The sequence below is a fragment of the Lytechinus variegatus genome, chromosome 4 (assembly GCF_018143015.1).
Source record: "Lytechinus variegatus isolate NC3 chromosome 4, Lvar_3.0, whole genome shotgun sequence".
Classification (NCBI taxonomy): domain Eukaryota; kingdom Metazoa; phylum Echinodermata; class Echinoidea; order Temnopleuroida; family Toxopneustidae; genus Lytechinus; species Lytechinus variegatus.
This window is the reverse complement of record NC_054743.1, coordinates 1,698,881-1,723,298: the sequence shown is the minus strand read 5'-3', so window position 1 is coordinate 1,723,298 and position 24,418 is coordinate 1,698,881. Positions and strand designations below refer to the sequence as shown.

General features: G+C 35.7%; 1 protein-coding gene across 1 annotated transcript; it reads right to left on the bottom strand.

Moving 5' to 3' along the window:
* Positions 1-1,958: 1,958 nt before the first annotated feature.
* Positions 1,959-3,014, bottom strand: LOC121413192. The gene has a single exon (XM_041605948.1). The coding sequence runs from the start codon at positions 2,850-2,852 to the stop codon at positions 1,962-1,964; it is 891 nt and encodes a 296-aa protein (XP_041461882.1). The 5' UTR covers positions 2,853-3,014; the 3' UTR covers positions 1,959-1,961.
* Between the last annotated feature and the right edge of the window lie 21,404 nt (positions 3,015-24,418).

Genomic DNA, 24,418 nt, shown 5'->3' with positions numbered 1-24,418 from the left:
GTCCTTGAGTTCCTGGAACGCTTTGGTACAGCTGCCATCCCAAGCCTCTGCAACTGACTTCTTGTTGACCACTTTCCTAGTGTTGGGTTCCTTCCCTTTTTTGCCATTGCGAATATTCTTCTTCTGTTGCACTCCTCCTATCAGATTATGAAGGGGTGCCGCAATGGTCGCAAATCGGGGAACGAACCTCCGATAATACCCAGCCAGTCCAAGGAATGACCGGAGTTCGGTTTCGTTCTCGGGAGTCTTCCACTCCTGGATGGACCTTACCTTGTCTGGATCAGGAGAGATGCCCCCCTCTTCAACCATATGGCCCAAATATTTGAGTTTCCTTTTGAAGAGGTGACATTTCTCGACCTTGACTTTCAGGTTCATCTTTCGAAGACGCCCAAGGACCATCTCGAGCCTTCGAAGGGTTTCTTCGAAGTCTCGTCCGAACACAAGAATGTCATCCAGGTAAGTCAGAATCGTCTGGAAGTTCTGGTCACCGAACCCCTTATCCATTAGCCTCATGAAGGTAGCTGGTGCATTGCATAAACCGAAAGGCATCCTTACGAATTCATACAGCCCACCAGTACCAACACGAAAAGCCGTCTTCTGGATATCCCCCTCAGCCACCGGGATCTGATGGAATCCATGGGCAAGATCCAAGCTGCAGAAGAAGCGAGCTCCTCTCAATGCTTCTAATGCCTCTTCGATCCTTGGCAGAGGATATGCGTCTTTATGCGTCTTAGTGTTAAGAGCACGATAGTCAACGCATAACCTCAGCTTGCCATCCTTTTTCCTCACCAGAACCACCGGGGCTGCATAAGGGCTTGACGATTCCCTGATGACACCCTTGTCAAGATATTGTTTCAGGTAGTCCCTTACCTCTTGCCAATGATGCGGTGGGATCCGCCTATGCGGGACCTTGACGGGGACATCATCCATTGTGTAGATTCTATGTTCCACGTCCTTACATAGGCCGATGTCATCCTCATCCTGACTGAAGACGTCCAGATACTTCCCTATGAGCTCCTCAAGAGCTCTATGCTGCTCCTTGGAGATGTCTCCTAGCTGCATCCTCTGAAGTATCTGTTCGACTGCAGGAGATGAGGACTGTCGATGCTCTTCAACCCAGACTGTTGGTTGCTTTGCCTGTCGGTTGACTTCCGAAGCATCGCTGACGATCCCTATTGGTGTCCTTGGATGAATGTAAATGTCTCTGTTTGAGAGATTCAATACAGGAACATTCACTAGGCCATTCTCAGACACCTGGAGGAATGAAGATATTACCTTGATGCCAGGCTGGAGATGTTCTCCTTGGATTTCCTCGACAATCACAGTACGAATCTCCCCCCTCCTTGCAGGCCTTACCGAAACCTGCAAAGTCTGCAGAGACCTTCCCTGGAGCAATACTGGTCCCGTGCCGGCAACTCTACCTAGCCCACCAAGCTTGGTCGTGAGGTTCACGCAGGAGATTTCCTCATACAAGGCCAAGACACTAGCCCAAGTAGCGTCTCTCTCACCCTTGAACTTCTCTAGGAAATCCTCCCCAAGCTCGTTGCGCAGTTCATGCCGCATGTCTCTCAAGACATTTGAACCAATTACTCCAGGGACTCGCCTCTTTCTATCACTCAATGCTTTGGGAGGGTCCCTCACAACAAGGAAGCCCATGTTGTGAAAGCTCCTTCCAAGCACCCGAACTGTCAGTTCGACGTATCCACAGTAGGGGATTGTAAGTCCTTGGGCTCCGCTGATGCTAAGGATGCTAGACACATCTACCATCGACTCGTGGCTGAGGTATTTCCTAAAAAATGCCTCAGTCACAGTCGATACCTGTGCTCCTGTGTCTATCAAGCACCTGACACATCTTGCGGATCCAAGGTCGAGGTTGACCTCGGGACAATCTCCTACTGCTCTCTGTAAGAGAACTGAGCCGTCAACTGACCCACCCACCGTCAGGCTCTTGACGGTGGGAGTTAGCCGTTTAAATCTTGGTTCTCCTTTGGCTTTCTACAGTTCTTCTGGAAATGTCCCTTTTCTCCACAGTTGAAACATTTCCCATCACCAGGTGGAGTTCTCCGGGGTTGACGCCTGGAAAGGATCGCATTGATCTTGTCCAGTTGTTTCTGCTGCTCCATCATCTGCTCGGCCTGTTTCTTTAGCAGCTCCATCACTTCCGAGTCAGCAACCATGGTCTTCATCGAAGCCTCCTTTCGTCTTGTCTGGGCTGGGCCCAGCCATTCCAGAGCCCTATCTCGAAGCTCAAAGAAAGAAAGCTGTGGAGACTCTATATTGAGCCTCCTCAGCTCCCTCCTCAGAGCCTCATCCCTCACTGCCTCGGCAAACCTGCTCTTCAGAGATGGCTCGCGCTGGACCTTGAGGGTAGGTTCCAGCTGAACCATTCTATCAAACAGGTCTACCAACTGCAATGAGCAGCTCAGAAGATCAAGGGAAGGCCCCTGTTCAAAAGAGTAAAAACTCTGTTGCAGCCTCGGTAGCGAATTACCGTCACCGAAGACTTTTGTTAATACGGAGAAGATCAATTCGGGGTCATCTTTTATATCTTCCCCCCTCCCGCTCACCTCCCTCCTGGCATCACCTTCGAGGTACTCTCTGATGAAAGCCGCTGCCTCCTTCCCCTTGACGCCTCTGAGCTCTAGCTGGGCCCTGACACTGGCTACCCAATCATGTACCCCCTGGTCAGATTGGCGAGTTGGCCTGCCCGCGAAGACCTCCAGGCGCCTTCCTGGAGCTACGTAGACTGGCCTGGCAGCTTGCACTTTCCCAGTCTCCTCCGCCTTCACCTCTCTGGCCTCCAGTGCCGCCTTCAGCGCCTCGATTTCCTCTTTGAGCTCCTGCACGTCCATACCTAAAGTGATGCACAGAAGGGAGATCTATCGGAAAAAATACAGCTATATATCACATTAATATATCAGGTAAGCTGAGAGTTTACACGTATGAACTAAAACACAATGATCACATAGATGCACTATTCATAGTCCCATATAATAGTCTTCTTCGTCAATGTTCATTGTTTTTCCAATGTCCACTCTTGGTATATTTCACACGTCTCCGCTGAACTTGCTTCTGATCAGTCATTTGCTCAAACGTTCATCTGCTTGATCCGTCAGTTCTGATCCTGGGGGTCGTAGCTAGCACACATCCCGTTCTGTTCTTCAGATCGAGTTCCTAAGAGTCCTGCCTCTCTCCAAGATCGGATACGGTCCCTCAAATGATGAACAGCAACCTCTTCGTCTAACTCCTTAGGGGGTTACGTAGACATCCTGCTGACAACGCCATGAATGTGACACACAAAATTGAGATTAATAACGACTCATAATTTGCGGTCCAGGTTCTTTTGATGTCGTACTTTATTTAGAAGAATAACAAAAACCCTGGAAAACAATAGAAAATAAAGAATCATAAATTGTCAAATACATCAAGAGTTTCAATACAAACAATCAGTAATAAAAGTAGTAAGCTGGTAGCTCGACTCTACTATCATCACATTACATGTTTCACTCAACTAAACCCTTATGCAATAACACGACAAAATAAGGCGTTATATAAACGTATAATAGAATAGAGAAAATGAGAAGAAGGAAAGAGATACAAAGAATAAACATCAAAGAAATTATATATAAAATTATAACATAACATGAATGATTAAATGAATATATGGAATGATAAATAAAACATGATTGTCAAAAAGAATTTCAATGAAATAAACTCCAATAGTCTAAGCTGATTGTCAATAATATCATTGAATAGTAATAAATTATAAAAACAAAACCCTAACTTGAAATACAAGTAAAAGATTAAAGTTAAACCAGACTAAAGTTAAATCGGATTAATAATGTTGTTTCAGTGTGAACAGGGCTAGTCCCTAGACAATAAAACTACATTCCTGAGTGACCCTATCACCCCTAACCTAAACAATGACCATGAAGCTCCACAGAACTTCTGCAGCATGTGCCGTGATTCATGACGTCACACTGCCAACTACTATGAATGATGCAACTGGCCAACAGCCCTAATATGTATCAGAATGCTGTCTGTCGCCTAGCAACAGCCTTAAAGATACTAAGTTACTTATAAACTTAAACTACGCATACATCAATGCAAAATATGAATATCTACAGATGAATCTAACATAATCAAGCAATATCATTTTGGATATAAATCCTAAATATAATGCTAAGCAAATAAAGTCAATTTCTGACCATACAGAAATTATTATATGAAACTAATATCATTTAGCACAATAATACTGATAAAATAACAAATGTCACTTTAAGTAAAACACAACAATAATATTATTTCCTCTCCAAGAAATACGAACAAAGAAGTTTATGAAGCATGATTGGATTATTTAAATCAACGGAATTATGTAAACCTCAATTAGAGTAATTAATACAAAATATCCACACGAATCATGTTCGATAAAATACTTCTAGACCTATGTCTTAACACACAACATATGAAATCATATCAAATGTAGCACATGTATGTCAAATAATACATTCATAAATATTCATAACAAAGGAAATAGAAAACACATTTAAAGGATCAAAATGAAATTGAACATACATATATCTCACAGAAAAAGTACTAACTTATCCTAAATAATTAGAGAACTCTATAGATTATGCTATTCTTAATCCATATTAAACAACAATGGTTAAAGCAAAACATTTATAAATGCAATTATTTAAAATGTGAATTGGGATTCAACTACCCCTTTCCGAATAGCGAAGTGTACAGAAAAATCTCTGCACTGGACAGAGGGAATTAGTCATGGATTATTCTAAGAAAACTCTATTCAGATACTGCCCAGTGTAGATTATACCAAACTACATGCAATACATATTACAAGTTATAACCAAAATTATAATACATTGATACTATTACACTATTTAGTTCTGGGATGTAACACATGTATAATGTAAAAAAAAATTACCATCATCATATTAGTATCCCACCAGCAGATCTGTCCTCCCAGAGATTACATTTGCAACCGTCTATATAAGGTACATTGGATCCAATTGCAATCCACTGAGAACAGAAAGTTTAGTAAGAATTAAGTTGTAAACAAAGGACAATCGCACAGAGTGGAAAAAGAGTAGAATACTTGGAAAAACTGAACGATCCATAGAAAATGTAAACGAGACTTATTTATTTTTTAAGAAGGAGATAGACTTTAACTCAATGGTCAGTTCCATTTTATATCAACTAAAATCCATTTTGGAATTGCAAACAGATTGCACGCTTCAACATTGGGAGACCAATGTATTTATGAATGACGAATAACCTGAGCTTAATAGTAATATCATGAAATAAATAAATTTTGGTCGTTACAATATCAATATTTATACCCTTTTAAGTCAAATGCAGAAGGTACATTGATATAGTACCTGTCTACTGCCCTCTCATTTGAAGCCAAACATAATATTTTTTTTTTTTTAAACAAGTGCACACCTATTTACCAATATGCATTTCCATTTATTTGAAAGGAGGATAAAAGAGCATTGTAGATTAAATGCCTTGCTCACGGGCATAGGTGCCGCGGCCGGCGATCGAACCCCGGACTTTCCATGTATTGTATAGCAAGGCGCCTCAGACCACTCGGCCACGGCACCTCCACGGCCACGGCACCTCCAATATGGAGTCTTTATAGCAAGTAGGTCACCGTCAGCCTGGACATAAAACCTAAACTACCCATGTAGAATGGACATTTCTTGTAATTATAATTATTAAACAATGCATGCCTCCAAAAGTGTGTTTCTAAGCAGCCCTCCCTTTATACAAAATGAGGTCGATCTTATTAATTTTGTTTTCCCCGCTTTCGTTCTGCATGATATGCGCTACAGCTTCCTTAAGACAGCATCTAGGCCCAACTTTACAAAATAATCTGACTGACCTCAGGTGCGTGCACATGAAATTTACTACTTTAGTAATAGTATCCATGCCCCCTTATATGAATAGGTTATCTTCACTTCATATATTGCTCTGCTGATGTATGTTTATCTTTAAAAGTAGATATATACACAATCATGCCACATTTAGAATCAAATGATGCAATGAATAACGCGATATTCCATAAGGGGCATGCCCTTCATTAGTAGTTTGAATCTCCATTGGTATGGATTCACAATTTGACTCTACGTGCGTTTCCTCTGTCATTTCTAAATTGTGTTTTGCCCATAACTCTATGATAACGTTTTTCCCCCTTCAAGGTATATAGCACTAGTTGCAGCAAGCAATTATTTCATGAGACAATCTGTCAAATCAAGGTTAACCATTTGCGTGCTGGCCCACGAATCCCGATACCTCTCCCTGCGGCAAAGCCGTTTTGGTACATTGCTGGTATTTGGATCTGTGGCGGTGTTTTCCCAATCAATTGCTAATTGCGCCAAACTGATGTTTTTTTTTCAGGATTTCTAGTAAATGTAAAGATGAAAGATCAGACATTTTTCTTTCTAGAAATAAAGTTTCCGCTTCTCAAATTAACAGAACAGTTAACAGAACAACGCGAAACCGCGTTGTTGTCTGCGCTAGTGCTTTTTCATTGCCTTTATTGTCACGCTACTCATGAATGGTCTCTTTACCTCCTTGTGTAGAGATCGTTTGTAAAGTGTAGAGAAACGACCATAATCCGTTTTGGGCGAGATCACACCGTACGTACCAAATACCCTTATTTTCAGATTGAATAAAAAGGGTGAATATTCACTTGCAAGTTCGATGATGATGATTTAACATTGCGCAACAAAAGTCAGAAACTATTTTGTGATTTCACTTAAAATCGTATTTGGTATCTCTTTTCATAAAATAAACTTTTTAATAAAAATAATTTTATCCCTGAAGATTGCATACCAGTATTTGATTTGTTTGCCTCTTGCAATTTCAAAGAGTAAAGGGTGTAAATGTGACTCAAATAGTGGAGCTGAAATCATACCTTCAACTCTCTCCTTGTCTCGTTCTACCTTTCATTTTCCACCTCCCTTTCCCCTCCCCCCAAAACATGCTACGTTTACTGTTCGTCAAAATGAGAGAAAGTAAATTCTTTTAATTAAATGAAATTGTAACATCTAACTTATAAGTGTGTTATTATGTTCTTACATTTTATTAATTTTTTTAACCGTTCTGTGTTTTTCACAAGCGAAAACAAAAGTAATAAATAAATCAAAATAAATGATATGTATTCCGTTTTGTCTCTATCTTTTTTAATCCTTCAGTCAAATGGTACAAAGGTGTTGGGGTGGTTAGGAGGCGTCAGTCCAGCCCCCCCTTTCAGCAAACGTATGCAAAAAAGCGCGATGTCCATAAATTAGTGATTTTGGGGGGCTGGATCACTCCCTCCCACATTCAGCTCTACCCCTCCATTATCAAAAACGCTCAGCGGCCCCTGTAATTTACGCATACATTCGTAATTCCGAAGGTTCGTAATTCCAAAGGTTCGTTAATTCGAAAACGAAATAAGGTTCGTTAGTCCGAAAAACGAAATGAGGTTCGTTATTCCGAAAACGAAATAAGATTTGTTGATCCGAAGGTTCGTAAATCCGAAAACTAAATAAGGTTCGTTAATCCGAAAGTTAAATAAGGTTTGTATTTCTGAAAATGAAATTAATTAATTTTGGTAACAAGAACGGTGCAGTTCTTGCAAAATACGACGATACTATGCAATGATAAAATAACGAACGATGATATATGTATTGTTGTGGACAAAGCATGCATTGATTTAAGAATAGGGGCCCGGATCAGGCATACGCTTAATTTCGATTTCATCTGAGCAAATGCTGCCCAAGCAAATGGTTTAAAGATACAGGGGATTAAGTGTGTTGGTCGTTTCGAGTAACCTCCAGATAATATGATTTGTATTGGAGGGGATGTTATTTTTAATAAGATCTTCTGCTGGTAATAAAACTAAAAAATAATACTAATGATGATCATAAAATCGCAAACGATGATCAAAATAAAAATAGAGATAAAGAATATAACTTTATATAAAATTTTATTGATCGTTATGCCCAGTATTAACAAATTTAATCCGTTTTTCATGATCACAAAAAATGCTCGGAATGTTAACTTTTATGCTTGGCGTTGTGGCCCTGTGGATTGGTCTTCTGACTATGAAACAGAGGGTCGTAGATTCCAATCCCAGCCAATGCGTAAATTTCTTCAACAAGAAAGTTATCCACACTGTGCTGCGCTCAACCAGGGTGAGGTGAAAGAATACCCGGTATAAAGAAATAAATTAAATGCCTTCCTTTGGGCGCCTATAGGCAGCCCAGCTAAAGCCGGGGTGATAATAATATTAGGGCCCGCTGGAAGAACAGTTTTCAGAACTGAAGTGGCTTCCCTTGGTAAATAAAACCAATGTTATTATTACTATTATGTCTTATTAGGCCTACATGAAATTTCTAAAAGTTTGAGCTCGTAACTCGCTCGTGACATCTCAATATGATGCCGTTAACAGTAATTAAGTCCAAAGTTGACCCAAATGAGACTTTTAAAGCTTAAAGATTTGATTTGGATTTCCAAACCGCTTGCTCGCTACGCTTTCTTGCGAAAAATTAAACCTGAATATAAATGTTATCAATCAGAAATCAATTAAAAAACTTTATTCAACTTAATTTCTACAAAACACACACTTCTTTATACAGATGATAATATCTTAGGGAAATATCCGTTTGCACCAAAATGCCCGTTTTGGCATTTAAGTGCACTTTTTTCTTTGTCCCCCCAAAGGAAAATACGTTCCGCCGCCCCTGGTTAAAACATGTATCGTCTTCCTTGCTAACCGCAAAAATCCCTTAACATATCCCTTTTAGATCAGGTCAAAGCTTAAAATTAAAATTTCTGCTCGCGCTTCTTGCTTATTTATTTATTTATTATTTATTTATTTCGTTTTGTTTACCCAGGGTAAGCCCATCAGTGGACTAAGCACTGTTTTTATTGGGGGCCCTGCATACAAGTATCAAATACATACATATATTAACAAGTACAAACAATGAAAAGATATAAAACAATGAAGAAAATATATTCATAGACAAGCAACCTGCAGGACACACAAACATACCTACTAAAATAATGTGTGTATGTTGAACAAAATTTAACATACATGTAAATACATTGTGCATAAGTAAATCTAGATAAATATACATTCCCTATGATTATTGATTAATTTTAAGTTTAAATATTTGATTGCTTGTACATGGAACCATCCAGATAGGGGTAGTCATTTTAATTCAGCAGTTTCTCGCTCTCCAATAAGATGTAGCGAAGGATTGCCTCGAGACTGCACTACGGGTACCACTATCCAGCTGATTCCAGAGAATGGCAGCACTATGAGAAAATGCCCTTTTTCCAGCCTGTGTGCGTACAAGCGGAACCACTACACCATTCTGAACTGAGTTTCTCGTTCTGTACGAATGGATATTACTAAATCTTACTACGAGTTCAGAGAGATATATTGGTGCTTCCCCGTTAAGGATAGTGTGAATTGTTTTGCATCTATGGCATTTCCATCTTTTTTCAATCGAAACCCATTTGAGTCTATTGAGCACCTGTTCAATAGGTGTAGAAAAATCCCGGAGAAAAATTAAGTTTTAGGATTAGACGGGCCATTTTCTTATGCTGTCTGATTAAGCCATCCTTAAGATAGTGTGCACACATGATCCAAGAATTACTACAGTAATCAAAGTACGGTAATATAAGTGAATTAGCTAAGACCTTTGAACTGTCAGTCGTGAGGTATTTTCTAAGCCTACTGAGAAGAGCTATCCTTGAGCCAATTTTCTTCATTGATTCTTCTACATTCTTTTGCCATGTTATGGTATCGTCCATCCATACACCTAGATATTTATAATTATTGACTCTTTCAAGCACATGGTTATTAACAACTAGGTTAATATCATCACAGGTTGGTAGTTTCCTGGGGGATCCAAATATCATGTATTGCGTTTTAGATAAATTTAGCCTCAGATGGTTTTGTGTCAGCCATTTATTCACAAGTTCAAGCTCATTGTTTAACCCTATCTAGGCCGGGGGGGGGGGGGGGCCCTCGGAGGCCCCCCCCCCCCCTCAACGAATCACGGGATATTTTCGTCGCGCAACATTTTTTTTACCGCGTCGCTCGCTGACTTTTTACTTTCAAGTCTTGCGCAACTTTTGAGACCAATTTTGCGTCACCCGGGTACGTGGTTCCGAAATTACGCAACATTATGTAAGTGCATGTCAGACCAAAAATTGCTGAAAAACGTGATTTCGTGTACAAAGTCAATGCAAATTGTGTTTTCAACCTAAATTCATAAATGCATGATTATTTTTAGTTTTGCTGGTCTAAATGTATTTATTTCATGCTTTTTATGATCACAGAAGAGTCCCCAAAAATTTCATGGAAAAAACAATGAAAAACAAAAGGTCAAAAAACACAGAAATCCATAAGAAATTGCAAAAAACAATATAATACATAAGAAAAAAAAATTGATATCGCAATTTTTGTCATGAACACTTGCTAAGAACACCACAAAGAGTTTATATACCAAAAATTAGTACTTTTGGAGCTTTATTTAAGGAGTTAGAGGAAAAAGAATGATTTTGCAAACTAATTACGCATAAATTAGCATAATCACTTAATAGCAATTCGCATGGAAAAAATTACTACACAATCTTGTAGATTATCTCCTAGGCAACCCGCGTGCCAATTTTCGGCGCGATCGCACGGTCGACGGCCGAGATCTTAAGGGGGGCCTGGGAGCCCCCCCCCCCCCCGGCCATACGAACCCCCAAAATACCCCGGCCTAGATAGGGTTAATACTAATTCAATATCATTGATATTTTCAGCACTATAAAACAGTATAGTGTCATCAGCATACATCATAATGTGACACTTATCTAGAATGCTAGGTAAATCATTCCCCATAATTGAAAACAACAGAGGTCCGATAATCGAACCTTGCGGAACGCCATCTTGACATTAGTAATGTCAGACAAGGTTCCTTTGACAAATGTACGTTTGGTTCTTCCAGATAAGTATGATTAAATCCAGGTAAGCTCTCTTCCTTTAATACCATAGAAGGGAAGTTTCTTTAGCAACAATTCATGATTGACAGAGTCAAAGGCCTTTTTTAGGTCAAGATACACGACACCTGTTAGACAACCATGGTCTATTTGCTTCAGAAGATAATCAGAAAAATAGGTAAGTACAGTATTCGTTGAGTGGTTTTTCCTAAAAACCAGATTGCTGTTTTACAAACAGATCATTATCACTAAAATGGGCATGGAGTTGATCATGAACCACTCTTTCAAAAACCTTCATTATGATGGGAATAATAGATATTGGACGATAATTATTTGGATCTTGTTTATCACCACTTTTGTATATAGGTGTGACTTTAACAGTCTTCCATTCATTTGGTATTAGCCCGGTTTGAAGAGAGACATTGAAAATCTGAGTCAATTGTTCAGATATAATTGGGGCGGCTTCTTTGAGCAATTTAGGGTCCAAACCATCTATTCCTTTTGCCTTTTTAATATCCAGTGCTTTCAGAATCTCTATTACACGCTGAGAGTTGATGTCCGTGAATGAAAAATTATGTTTACAAACAACTTGATGCAAGTTACCGACATCATAATGTTGTAGGGCACCCTCAGATATAACACCAAAATTTGCGAATGAATGGTTTAGTACGTTTGCTATCTCGAGTGGTTCATGAATGTACTCATCATTTACTCTAAGACTTTCGATGGAAGATTGGAAATTACTGCCACTGAGACCTTTCAATATTTTCCACAGTTGAGCGGGGTCTCGTTTATGCTCAATTATATTAGTTACATTGTAATCCTTCTTTAAAACATGTCTATAGTTATTGATATGATTCCCACAAAAGCGATATTGTTGCCAATGGATACTCAGTCCACTAGCTTCGGCCCTTCGTTTTAGCCTATCCCGTTCATAATTATGATAATTGGATATACTTATCATTTACCCAAGGTGTTTTTTGCCCTCTTACTCTCATAGTTACTACTGGAGCATTTCTATCACAAGATTCTACAAACTCTTGTTTCCATGCGCTCCACATGAAGTTAACATCCTGTGTCTGGAGTTGCCTCCCTAAATCAGTCTTGGAAAGATCTTCCAAGAAACACTGTGTGTCAAATCTCTTGAAATTACGAAAGATTACAGTTTTCGGTTTAATCTTTGGTCTATGTAATTTCCTAACAAAATAAACAAGACTATGATCACTCAATCCTTCAGACAGAACACAACTTTCTACAATGTTCAACTTTCTACGCTTCTTGCTTGCAGCTGTTATCTAGTTACATAGCCATCTTGTTTTAAAGATAAAAAATATATTACCCATCATATTTTCCAATATTTGCCAATAAACTATCTCTTAATTTAAACAAAACCAAATATATGATATTTAGTAATTCTATTGAATCTTTACCTTCTGACATTATCTTTGATGATACACCTTTACAATATGTTTCCCAAATTAATTTTTTAGGAATTATAGTTGATAATAAACTTTCTTGGAAACCCCACGTTCTTCATGTGAGCAAAATATTATCTCGTAATATTGGTATAATTAATAAGTTAAAACACTATTTTCCTCCGGTCACATTACTCATGTTATATTCCTCCTTAATTTTACCGTACCTTAATTATGGAATATTAGCATGGGGAAATACCCATAATTCTTTATTGGACAAAATATTAATTTTACAAAAGAAAACACTCCGAATTATATGTAATGCACCAGTTCGTTCTCATACAGATCAATTGTTCCTGGAACATAAAATCATGAAAATAAAAAAATTATATTTATTTCAATTAGGTCAATTCATGTATAGATACAAAAATAATTCGTTGCCACGCATATTTGACTCTATGTTTCACCAAAACCAATCCCTCCATAACTATCCCACCAGGCAGTCAAATGAATATCACTTGCCCCTCCTCAGAACGCATCTAGCACAAAATACTTATTTATATACAGGTCCAAGATTTTGGAACTCCCTTGGCGATGAGATTAAAGATGCCCGTTCTTTACTGTCCTTTAAAAACAAATTAAAATTTATGCTCCTTATTTCCTTATGAATTATATTCACTGTTTAAACTAAAATTTTGTATCATTTTTTGCTAATCTATGTTTATACAGAACATAAAGCCTTATTATTATTTTTTATTTTATTTTTTTTCCAGTTAGACATAAAATTTGAAATATAAAGTTATAGCTTGTCTACACATTATACTGTACCTTTTATATTGTACGTGTGTGTGTATGTGTGCGTGTGTAATGGTGTATTTGTATATGTGTGTATGGAGGGATGTGTGTGTGTGTATGTATATGTGTAATGTGTGTATGTGTATGTATGTGTATATATATGTATATGTGTGTGTGTGTGTGTGTGCGTGTATTGATGTGTATGTATGTGTAGACATAATATAATTATATGCAGCAAATTAGCTTTGCATCCCTCTCCCTATCTCTATTTTCTTTCTATATTCTAGGCAGTTGTTATCGTACTATTGTCCACCTCATGTTCATGTGTTGTGTTGTTTCGTGTTATTTACTATTATTACTTGCCTTTTCGTTATCTTCATGTATTACTTTACGTATATTTCTATATTCCTTGTATCTATTTTTTGAGGGGTCCACATTATACAAGCTTTGCTTTTCAGTGGACCCCTCCATTCTTCTTATGATATATAATTGCATTGATTCAATTATATCTAATAATATTGATTATATTGATTTAATTTGACATGTATGTTAATTTATATTTAGGTTACTTGCAAATATGTATTTTTTTCTTCCAATATTAAATTGTGTTCATGCTATTTTTTATTTAAATTGAATCAATCTATCTTGTACTTATTTGTATCATTTTGAAGAATGAAAATAAATTTGAATTGAATTGAATTTGAATTTGAATTGAATAGCTGCATAGGGAGATTCAGTAATCGTTTGTAATCGATTATGTAGTATTTTGTAGAATTTTATTCTTGTTTATATTCTAAAGGAGAGGTAGAACCTGGTGATTATTTTTTCCTAGTAACTTACCAAAATTAAGCGAAAACCAAAAGATTCTTGCGAAGTGAAAATAAACCAGGGGGATTGTATTGAAATTTTAAAAGAAATGCAACTAAATAAATCACCAGGAAATGACGGTTTAAAAGTCGAGTTTTATATTACATTTTGGCAAGTAATAGGTGACCTAGTCTTAAATGCTTTTAATGATGCTATGAAATATAAATAATTGTCACCGTCACAAAAATAAGCAATAATTACAATTATACATAAGGAAGGTAGAGATCCGATGTTTATCAGCAATTATAGACCGGTTTTCCTTGCTTAATGTTGATTATAAAATCCTAACCAAAATACTTTCGAAAAGAATTAAGACCAGTTTGGATAATATCGTGTCTGGCGACCAAGTAGGTTACTTAAATAATAGGAATATTGGCGATGCTGTAAGAATAATAAACGATATGATTTTTCATACATCAAATTTTAATAAACCAGGATGCTTAGTTGCAATCGATTTTGAAAAGGCGGTCAACTCAATTTCACATTCCTTCCTCCAAAGGGTGCTTAAATCGTTTGGTTTTGGGCCAATTTTTAGTAAATGGGTTAACGTTCTTTACACTAACTCGCTGAGTTGTGTCTTTAATGGGGGAAAATCGACCGGTTATTTTGCAATCGAGAGGGGGCTAAGACAAGGGGATCCCCTCTCCCCTTACCTTTTTATACTTTGTATAGAATGTTTAACGCACTGTATTCGTAATGAAGGATATCCATGTTGGATTAGACGAGACATCAGAAAATAGACAATTATTAAATCATATCATTTTACTTATCAAATTTTTAATATATCACGGTAGGGGGAATCATAAACTACCAACTGCCGAAGAGATTCAAGTAAAGCTTTTTAAAAGTAAAGAAGAAGAAAAGAAAATTGCTAAAGAGCGAAAAAACATTAACACATCATTATAACACGTGGACACACCTAAAAAACAATTAAGAAGGATGAGAGAGGGATGGCTTTGCCCGGTTTCCACACGTGCGGGGTGGGCTGGTCTGTCTGTCACTGTAGACTGTCCTCTTTTTATTACTTTGCTTGTTACTTCTTTCCTTTCTTTCTTTCTTTCTTTCTTTTTTTTCTCTTTTTTTTCTCTCTTTATTTTCCTTCCTTCTGCTTTTCTTTGTTTTTGTATTTTTTTGCTGTACTGTCTAATTATTTTATGTCTCTTCTGTGTGTAGGGGGGTTAGGGGTTCACTCGAACCCTTTTCCATTTTTTTTTTTGTAAATATCATTCAGTTTAATCAATGTTGAGTAATACATTTTTTCTACATAACTATTGTATGATTTGTGAATTGATATTGGTTATAAATGGTTAATTTTTGTTATTGAATTTATCCATTGTATATGATTATGTTAATACCATGAGTATTTTTACGATGATTTGTATTGAACTGTATGATTAATAAATACTATTACAAAACAACAAAAAAATCTTTAAAAAATGTATATAAACACTGTTTGTTGAGAAATAACGATGTTTACATCTGTATGATTATATTAGATATGTAATTTTAATTGTTCTTTACTGTTTGGGAATAAATAGCAGTGACAATTACCATAGTTGTTGTTAAAAGGATGTATTTCATGACTTTAACTAGTTTTAAAAGATGGTTTAATTTTACGGCCTGACAATCTCCCTCCTAAAATCGTTGAGCATAATCGAGCTCTATACTCGATTATAAGCCAGGTGGTATGCTTAGTAGTATGAGGATTCAGAACGAAATTCTGTTCAATTTATATTGGAGCCTGATGCGACAGAATGAGCTTCATTTCTCCTCGGTAAAGACAAAAGAACTGAATGGTCCTTTTTCTGCTTGTCGTTATTTTGTTGTACGAAGCTACAATACAAGTATGCCTGGTTGGAAAAACATGAGAACAGACTAGAAGAAGTGAGAAACGGAAAATGCTGACTTAACTAGGATACGGACTTTACTGAGATACTGAGAATACTTAGAATACTGAGATGAGCGAGGATACTGAAATTATTAAGATATCGAAACACTGAAATTACGCAGTTACTGATTACTGGAATGATTGTGATAATAACGATACGGAATGACGGAGATGTTGAAATCCATGAGATTTAATCTAAGTTACTGAAAAGGAGCAAAGAGTCAGAAGTGAAGAAGACGGACTTTTCACCAACTGGTTGTATATTGATACCTAAACGAACCAGCTCGTCAGGATAGAAAGTCGGTTCGGCTACAATATCATGACATATTAACTTAATATCAATAAGTATGAATATATATATATTATTATGAACAAGTAAAAAGCTAATTATTAGCTATTAGGAAAATACCCCTTCAAAGAAACAAACAAAAATAAACTTTTTGCTGCCGATCTGGGATATTATTTGTGGAAAAAACAAATCGCCCCCCTGTTACACCCACAAATGTAATAATCGCCCACAAATGTAATAACGCCCACAAATGTAATAACACTTTACCCACAAATGTAATAATTTCGCCCACAAATGTAATAATGCACTTTACCCACAAATGTAATAATTTTTGATCGCCCACAAATGTAATAATGACTTTACCCACAAATGTAATAAATTTGAAGGGATTTTTGACGAATCTGTTCTAAACTAAAATCCTATAGGAATACATTCATATAGCACAAAAGTGCAAAGTCTTTCTTGGGGATAAGTCCAAAGTCTTTTTTCCAGACCCGGTTGTTTCAAAAACTAGTATATAAGTCCAAAGTCTTTTTTTCCAGACCCAGTTTTTTTTAAATTGTTATATGAGTCCAAAGTCTTTTCTTCCAGACCCAGTTAATTCCAAAATTATAATATCAGTTCAAAGTCTTTTTTCAGACCCAGTTGTTAAAAAAAATATTGTATAAGTCCATTTGTTTTTTTCCAGACCCGGTTAATTAAAAAATAATAATATCAGTCCAAAGTCTTTTTTCCAGACCTAGTTAATTAAAAAAATATATAAGTCCAAAGTCTTTTTTTCCAGACCCAGTTACACAAAAAAACTATTATATAAGTCCAACGTCTTCCAGACCCGGTTAATTGAAAAAATATGCTATCAGTCTAAAGTCTTTTTTCCATACCTGGTTGTTTCAAAAATTATTATGTAAGTCCAAAGTCTTATTTCCAGACCCGGCTAATTCAAAAATTACAATATCAGTCCAAAGTCTTTTTTCCAGACCCAGTTGTTTAAAAAACTTATTATATAAGTCCAAAGTCTTTTTTCCAGACCTGTTTATTTAAAAAAAATATAATATAGGTCCAAACTGACATACGATAATGATATTCTACTGGAATAAAAATGAGAATCGAGCATAGTCTTTCCTCCAGTCCCAGTTTTTTAAAACTGGTGGAATCAGGCAAAAAGTAACCAAACCCTCTTATCAATGTTTAATAACATGGAAATGTAGCATAGTCTTTAATCCAGACCCAGATCTTTCAAAGAACACATGATAAATAATATTAATAATAAATTAATAATAATAAAAAAAGAAAGAAAAAGCGAACAAAGACCCAAGATCCTATTTATGTTGAGTAACATAGAAATATAGCGTGGTCTTTCCTCCAGACCCATTATAAAAATAATAAAAAAACACAACAACAACCTACAACAAAACGAAGACACTGTAATCTTATCAACATTGAATAGCATGGAAATATGGTGTAGTCTTTCTCCAGACCCAATTATTTCAAAATAACAAAAATTATTTTAAAAAAGAACAGCAGAATCTAAAATCCAACTATCCTTCAAACTAATAACCTTCAATAAATAAAAGTTTTGAGAGTTTTCTTTATTCCAGACCTTGTCATATTCAAATATAAGATAAATGAAATCTTCATAACTACACTCTAAAAAATGAAGTGCTAATTCAGCTCTTAAAGAGCGTGTATAGTGACTGCACTTCGGAGTGCTGATTTTTCTCGTTGAAATTTGAACTAGACAAATCAGCACTCCGAAGTGCAGTCACTATACACGCTCTTTAAGAGCTGAATTAGCACTTCATTTTTTTAGAGTGTAAGACTCAATCTTATTCTCGTGCCTGTTCAACATGAATAAGATGATTGTGGGAGTATTTCATCAACATTTATGTCCGACCTTGATGTTGATTGGCGAAGATGCAGAGCTCCCATGGTTAGTGTTGGATAAAATGGGACTTGTCGGATTTAACGTCAGACAACTCCTTTCATGAAATACTCCCCGGGCTCTACACTCTAAAAAATGAAGTGCTAATTCAGCTCTTAAAGAGCGTGTATAGTGACTGCACTTCGGAGTGTTGATTTGTCTAGTTCAAATTTGAACGAGAAAAATCAGCCCTCCGAAGTGCAGTCACTATACACGCTCTTTAAGAGCTGAATTAGCACTTCATTTTTTAGAGTGTAAGTTTTGATTGCTTTTATTAAGTATAAATTTCTTTGCCTGAAGAAAAAGTGAGTGTTTAAATACATTATATATTACAGGATATTAGGCTGGAAGAGGGTTTTAATTTTAAATGTTTGTTTTGTTGTTCTGTTTTTTTTTTTAATAAGCTGGTCTGGTCAAATTAAGTATGCGTTATCACAAGGGTTTTATAGTTTAGAAGATGTTGGGGTCTAAGTTTTAAGATAAATTTTTCCCTTAATTTGTATTTTTAAGAGAACTGAGTGAGGGGTAAAGACATAACTCAAAGCCTAAGCATTTTTACTGGGTTTACTTTTGAAGATTGGTCTTAGCTGTGATTCTTTTTCAATATTTGTTTATCTTTTAAATAACCGGGTCTTGAAGAAAGTAATCAGAATATTGGGTCTTCGTTTTAGAATATTTGTAAAAACTATTTCAATTTTTCAAATATTAACCACCAAGTCTGGAGGAAGGATGTTTGCTTTACCCATGCATTTTTGCAATGTTTTGTTGGGGTCTTAGTATAATTAAAAAAAACTGGGTGTGGGGTAAAGACATATTTTTTTACTGGGTGTAACTTTGGAAGATTGGTTTTAGATTTGAAGTTTTGTAAATTCGTTTTTTAAATAGCCGGGTCTGGAGAAAAGAAAACGTTTTAAAACTTGCGTTATTCCACAAGAATAAGAATATGATAGGGTCTTATGTTAGATTTTTTTGCGTATTTGTTTTAAGGATTAGGCCTGGACTAAAGACAACGCTCTAAACTTCTTTTTAAAACATTTCTTAGGTAAAAGGATTGTTTAGTCTTAGATTATGATTTTTTTTATTATTACTAATAGCGTAATTTTGAAAAATAAAACTGGTTCGGGCTGAAAGACTACGCTACATGTATATGTCCATGTTATCCAGCATTAATAAGATTATGGGGTCTTTATACTGTTTTGAAAATGTACATGTGATTCATAATTTTGAATAACTGGGTTTGGAGGAAAGACTATGCTATATTTTCATGGAATTCAACATTACCAAGAGTGGAGGATCTTTTTTTTCAAATCATTTCTTATTTTTAAATAATCTGGTCTGGATGAATGTCTATAACATCAATAGAATGTGTAATCTTTTTTGAGAGATTTGATGAATGTTTTAAATGACCGGAGAAATATTTTTGCGCTATATGAATGCATTAGTATAGGGTTTAGTTTTTAGTTTTAAGTAACCGGGTCGAGAGAAAAGACTTTGCATTTTTGTGCTACATGAACGCTTACTATAGGGTTTAGTTTTTAGTTTTAAGTAACCAGGTCAAGATTACGCTTGATTCTCAATTTACTCTTAGCGCATATATTCACAATAATACACCAAATAAGTTGAAACAACTACAGACATTAATTCCACCAGTCTTCATATACTGGGTCTGGAAAAAAGACTAAGCTCGATTCTCAATTTTAATTCCACTGGAATATCATTATCGTAACTTAGATTGGACTTATATTATAATTTTTGAAATACCCGGGTCTGAAAAAAGACTTTGGACATATCGTATAATTTGTTTAACAACTGGGTCTGGAAAAAAGACTTTGGACTTATATTTCAATTTTTTAATTAACCGGGTCTGGAAAAAAGACTACGCTTGATTCTCAATTTACTCTTAGCGCATGTATTCACAATAATACACCAAATAAGTTGAAACAACTACAGACATTAATTCCACCAGTCTTCATTAACTGGGTCTGGAGAAAAGACTAAGCTCGATTCTCATTTTTATTCCACTGGAATATCATTATCGTATCTTAGTTTGGACTTATATTATAATTTTTGAAATACCTGGGTCTGAAAAAAGACTTTGGACGTAGTTTATAATTTGTTTAACAACTGAGAATGCGTAAATATTCATATCTGAATGACATGCGCCTCAAAATCCAAGCGAACAACAACTACAACATTTTATTCCACTGGAATATCATTATCGTATCTTAAATTGGACTTATATTATAATTTTTGAAATAACTGGGTCTGGAAAAAGACTTTAGACTTATATCATAATTTTTTAAACAACCAGGTCTGGAAAAAAGACTTTGGACTTAAAAAATAGTTTTTGAAACAACCTGGTCAGGAAAAAGACTTTGGACTAATCTCCACAAAGACTTTACACTTTGTGTTATATGAACGCATTACTATAGGATTTTAGTTCAGAACGGATTCGCCAAAAATCCCTTCAAATTTATTACATTTGTGGGTAAAGTCATTATTACATTTGTGGGCAATCAAAAATTATTACATTTTGTGGTAAAGTGATATTACATTTGTGGGCGTTATAACATTTGTGGGCGTTATTACATTTGTGGGCGTTATAACATTTGTTGGTGCAACACCCCCCCCCCCCTCTTGGCGAAAGTTGGATCCGCTTTTGGGAAGGGGGGGAGGTTGTGGAGGATCTTTTTTTTTCAATCATTTCTTATTTTTAAATAATCTGGTCTGGATGAATGTTTATAACATCAATAGATTGTGTAATCTTTTTTAAGAGATTTGATGAATGTTTTAAATGACCCGGAGAAATATTTTTGCGCTATATGAATGCATTAGTATAGGGTTTAGTTTCTAGTTTTAATTAACCGGTCGAGAGAAAAGACTTTGCATTTTTGTGCTACATGAACGCTTACTATAGGGTTTAGTTTTTAGTTTTAAGTAACCAGGTCAAGAATATGCTTGATTCTCAATTTACTCTTAGCGCATATATTCACAATAATACACCAAATAAGTTGAAACAACTACAGACATTAATTCCACCAGTCTTCATATACTGGGTCTGGAAAAAAGACTAAGCTCGATTCTCAATTTTAATTCCACTGGAATATCATTATCGTAACTTAGATTGGACCTATATTATAATTTTTGGAATACCCGGGTCTGAAAAAAGACTTTGGACATATCGTATAATTTGTTTAACAACTGGGTCTGGAAAAAAGACTTTGGACTTATATTTCATTTTTTTAATTAACCGGGTCTGGAAAAAAGACTACGCTTGATTCTCAATTTACTCTTAGCGCATGTATTCACAATAATACACCAAATAAGTTGAAACAACTACAGACATTAATTCCACCAGTCTTCATTAACTGGGTCTGGAGAAAAGACTAAGCTCGATTCTCATTTTTATTCCACTGGAATATCATTATCGTATCTTAGTTTGGACTTATATTATAATTTTTGAAATACCCGGGTCTGAAAAAAGACTTTGGACATATCTTATAATTTGTTTAACAACTGGGTCTGGAAAAAAGACTTTGGACTTATATTTCAATTCTTGAATTAACCGGGTCTGGAAAAAAGACTTTGCACTTTTGTGCTATATGAACGCATTACTATAGGGTTTAGTTTTTAGTTTTAAGTAACCGGGTCTGGAGAAAAGACTACGCTTGATTCTCAATTTACTCTTAGCGCATATATCCACAATATAAGCCATGTAAGTTGAAACAACAACAAAGACAGTAATTCCACCAGTCTTAATTAACTGGGTGTGGAGAAAAGACTAAGCTCGATTCTCATTTTTATTCCACTGGAATATCGTTATTGTATCTTAGTTTAGACTTATATTGTAAATTTTTAATTAACCGGCTCTGGAAAAAAGACTGCACTTTTGTGCTATATGAAGACATTAGGGTTTTAGTTATTAGTTTTAAGTAACCAGGTCTGGAGAAAAGACTACGCTTGATTCTCGATTTACTCTTATCGCATATATTCACAATATAAGCCATATAAGTTGAAACATCAACAAAGACATTAATTCTACCGGTCTTAATTAACTGGGTCTGGAGAAAAGACTACGTTCGATTTTCATTTTTATTCCACTGGAATATCATTATCGTATCTTAGTTTGGACTTATATTATAATTTTTGACATAACCAGGTCTGGAAAAAAGACTTTGGACTTATATCATAATTCTTTAAACAACTGGGTCTGGAAAAAGACTTTGGACTTTTGTGCTATATGAACGCATTACTATAAGGTTTAGTTTTAAGTTACTGGGTCTGGAGAAAAGACTATGCTTGATTCTCAATTTACTCTTAGCGCATAAATCCACAATATAAGCCATGTAAGTAGAAACAACAACAAAGACAGTAATTCCACCAGTCTTAATTAACTGGGTGTGGAGAAAAGACTACGCTCGATTCTCATTTTTATGAGAATCGAGAATGCGTAAATATTCATATCTGAATGACATGCGCCTCAAAATCCAAGCGAACAACAACGACAACATTTTATTCTACTGGAAAATCATTATCGTATCTTAAATTGGACTTATATTATAGTTTTTGAAATAACCGGGTCTGGAAAAAGACTTTAGACTTATATCATAATTTTTTAAACAACCGGGTCTGCAAAAAAGACTTTGGACTTAAAAAATAGTTTTTGAAACAACCTGGTCATGAAAAAGACTTTGGACTAATCTCCAACAAAGACTTTACACTTTGTGTTATATGAACGCATTACTATAGGATTTTAGTTCAGAACGGATTCGCCAAAAATCCCTTCAAATTTATTACATTTGTGGGTAAAGTCATTATTACATTTGTGGGCAATCAAAAATTATTACATTTTGTGGTAAAGTGATATTACATTTGTGGGTGTCATAACATTTGTGGGCGTTATTACATTTGTGGGCGTTATAACATTTGTTGGTGCAACACCCCCCCCCCTCCCCTCTTGGCGAAAGTTGGATCCGCTTTTGGGAAGCGGGGGAGGTTGTGGAGGATCTTTTTTTTTCAATCATTTCTTATTTTTAAATAATCTGGTCTGGATGAATGTTTATAACATCAATAGATTGTGTAATCTTTTTTAAGAGATTTGATGAATGTTTTAAATGACCCGGAGAAATATTTTTGCGCTATATGAATGCATTAGTATAGGGTTTAGTTTCTAGTTTTAATTAACCGGGTCGAGAGAAAAGACTTTGCATTTTTGTGCTACATGAACGCTTACTATAGGGTTTAGTTTTTAGTTTTAAGTAACCAGGTCAAGAATATGCTTGATTCTCAATTTACTCTTAGCGCATATATTCACAATAATACACCAAATAAGTTGAAACAACTACAGACATTAATTCCACCAGTCTTCATATACTGGGTCTGGAAAAAAGACTAAGCTCGATTCTCAATTTTAATTCCACTGGAATATCATTATCGTAACTTAGATTGGACCTATATTATAATTTTTGAAATACCCGGGTCTGAAAAAAGACTTTGGACATATCGTATAATTTGTTTAACAACTGGGTCTGGAAAAAAGACTTTGGACTTATATTTCAATTTTTTAATTAACCGGGTCTGGAAAAAAGACTACGCTTGATTCTCAATTTACTCTTAGCGCATGTATTCACAATAATACACCAAATAAGTTGAAACAACTACAGACATTAATTCCACCAGTCTTCATTAACTGGGTCTGGAGAAAAGACTAAGCTCGATTCTCATTTTTATTCCACTGGAATATCATTATCGTATTTTAGTTTGGACTTATATTATAATTTTTGAAATACCCGGGTCTGAAAAAAGACTTTGGACATATCTTATAATTTGTTTAACAACTGGGTCTGGAAAAAAGACTTTGGACTTATATTTCAATTCTTGAATTAACCGGGTCTGGAAAAAAGACTTTGCACTTTTGTGCTTTATGAATCCAAGACATTAGGGTTTAGTTTTTAGTTTGAAGTAACCAGGTCTGGAGAAAAGACTATGCTTGATTCTCGATTTACTCTTATCGCATATATTCACAATATAAGCCATATAAGTTGTAACATCAACAAAGACATTAATTCTACCAGTCTTAATTAACTGGGTCTGGAGAAAAGACTACGTTCGATTTTCATTTTTATTCCACTGGAATATCATTATCGTATCTTAGTTTGGACTTATATTATAATTTTTGACATAACCAGGTCTGGAAAAAAGACTTTGGACTTATATCATAATTCTTTAAACAACTG